The sequence below is a fragment of the Babylonia areolata genome, chromosome 23, assembly GCF_041734735.1.
Source record: "Babylonia areolata isolate BAREFJ2019XMU chromosome 23, ASM4173473v1, whole genome shotgun sequence".
Lineage (NCBI taxonomy): Eukaryota > Metazoa > Mollusca > Gastropoda > Neogastropoda > Buccinidae > Babylonia > Babylonia areolata.
The window spans coordinates 47875939-47878438 of record NC_134898.1 but is presented as its reverse complement, the minus strand read 5'-3'; the positions used below and the strand labels follow the sequence as shown (position 1 = coordinate 47878438).

The window sequence follows — 2500 nt, the reverse complement described above, 5'->3', positions numbered from 1 at the left end:
CGCGGCGCGGAACGGAACACACAGACACAGACACAGACACACACACACACACACACACACACATATTGAATTTTAAGCAATTTAAAACACACTCGTAATGTGGTCTTATCAACGTGACCCCTCAATGACAACTAAAGTCGCCTATGACGGTACATTATCTAGTCAACTAAAGTCGCCTATGGCGGTGCATTATCTACTCAACAAAAGTCGCCTATGACGGTGCATTATCTAGTCAACTAAAGTCGCCTATGGCGGCGCATTATCTAGTCAACTAAAATCGCCTATGACAGTGCACAGTCTAGTCAAGTAAAGTCGCCTATGGCGGTGCATTATCTAGTCAACTAAAGTCGCCTATTGCGGTGCACTGTCCAGTCAACTAAAGTCGCCCATGGCGGTGCATTATCTAGTCAGCTAAAGTAGCCTATGGCGGTGCATTATCTAGTCAACTAAAGTCTCCTATGGCGGTGCATTATCCAGTCAACTAAAATCGCCTATGGCGGTGCATTGTCTAGTCAACTAAAGTCGCCTATGGCGGTGCATTATCTAGTCAACTAAAGTCGCCTATGGCGGTGCATTATTTAGTCAACTAAAGTCGCCTATGGCGGTGCATTATCTAGTCAACTAAAATCGCCTATGACGGTGCATTATCTAGTCAAGTAAAGTCGCCTATGGCGGTGCATTATCTAGTCAACTAAAATCGCCTATGACAGTGCACAGTCTAGTCAAGTAAAGTCGCCTATGGCGGTGCATTATCTAGTCAACTAAAGTCGCCTATGGCGGTGCATTATCTAGTCAACAAAAGTCGCCTATGACGGTGCATTATTTAGTCAACTAAAGTCGCCTATTGCGGTGCACTGTCCAGTCAACTAAAGTCGCCCATGGCGGTGCATTATCTAGTCAGCTAAAGTAGCCTATGGCGGTGCATTATCTAGTCAACTAAAGTCTCCTATGGCGGTGCATTATCTAGTCAACTAAAGTCGCCTATTGCGGTGCATTATCTAGTCAACTAAAATCGCCTATGGCGGTGCATTATCTAGTCAAGTAAAGTCGCCTATGGCGGTGCATTATCTAGTCAACTAAAATCGCCTATGACAGTGCACAGTCTAGTCAAGTAAAGTCGCCTATGGCGGTGCATTATCTAGTCAACTAAAGTCGCCTATGGCGGTACATTCAGTATCTAGTCAACTAAAGTCTCCTATGGCGGTACATTCAGTATCTAGTCAACTTAAGTCGCCTATGGCGGTGCACTGTCTAGTCAACTAAAATCGCCTATGGCGCTGCATTATCTAGTCAACTAAAATCGCCTATGGCGGTGCACAGTCTAGTCAAGTAAAGTCGCCTATGGCGGTGCACTGTCTAGTCAACTAAAGTCGCCTATAGCAGTGCACGGTCTAGTCCATTGAAGTAGCCCATGGCAGTGCACTGTCCAGTCAACTAAAGTCGCCTATGGCAGTGCACGGTCTAGTCAATTGAAGTAGCCTATGGTAGTGCACGGTCTAGTCAATTGAAGTAGCATATGGCAGTGCACAGTCTAGTCAACTGAAGTAGCATATGGCAGTGCACGGTCTAGTCAGCTGAAGTAGCCTATGGCAGTGCACAGTCTAGTCAGCTGAAGTAGCCTATGGCAGTGCACGGTCTAGTCAGCTGAAGTAGCCTATGGCAGTGCACGGTCTAGTCAGCTGAAGTAGCCTATGGCAGTGCACGGTCTAGTCAATTGAAGTAGCCTATGGCAGTGCATTATCTAGTCAACTAAAGTCGCCTATGGCAGTGCACGGTCTAGTCAACTGAAGTAGCCTATGGCAGTGCACGGTCTAGTCAGCTGAAGTAGCCTATGGCAGTGCACGGTCTAGTCAATTGAAGTAGCCTGTGGCAGTGCACGGTCTAGTCAACTGAAGTAGCCTATGGCAGTGCACGGTCTAGTCAGCTGAAGTAGCCTATGGCAGTGCACGGTCTAGTCAACTGAAGTAGCCTGTGGCAGTGCACGGTCTAGTCAACTGAAGTAGCCTATGGTAGTGCTCGGTCTAGTCAACTGAAGTAGCCTATGGCAGTGCACGGTCTAGTCAACTAAAGTAGCCTATGGCAGTGCACGGTCTAGTCAATTGAAGTAGCCTGTGGCAGTGCACGGTCTAGTCAGCTGAAGTAGCCTATGGCAGTGCATGGTCTAGTCAACTGAAGTAGCCTATGGCAGTGCACGGTCTAGTCAGCTGAAGTAGCCTGTGGGAGTGAAAGAGTTAAAGCCGACTTACCATTGAGGGGATCGGTCAGCGCTTGGAATGCTTTTTGCTTCTCCGTCGTTCTGAAAGGGACCGGTAAGGCCGCCAGTGGTCCCTGTAGATTAAAAAAGAAAAAGAAAAAGAAAAAAAAGTACACTGTAATCGTCGTTTTCAACATCGTCATCATCATCATCATCATCATCATCGTTACTCACACCACATATATACATACCAACTCTTGACAACAGTCCCAGATCCATACAACGACACAATATGTATATTATTTT

The 2500-nt window shown here is 46.6% G+C and overlaps 1 protein-coding gene across 1 annotated transcript in view; it reads right to left on the bottom strand.

Annotated features, from left to right (window-relative positions):
• The window catches only part of LOC143298152 (betaine--homocysteine S-methyltransferase 1-like), a 23359-nt gene that overhangs the window by 451 nt on the left and 20408 nt on the right, over nt 1–2500 (bottom strand). Inside the window, exon 7 of the mRNA XM_076610886.1 lies at nt 2247–2328. Within this exon, the coding sequence (XP_076467001.1) occupies nt 2247–2328 (82 nt within the window). The remainder of the gene's footprint in view (nt 1–2246; nt 2329–2500) is intronic.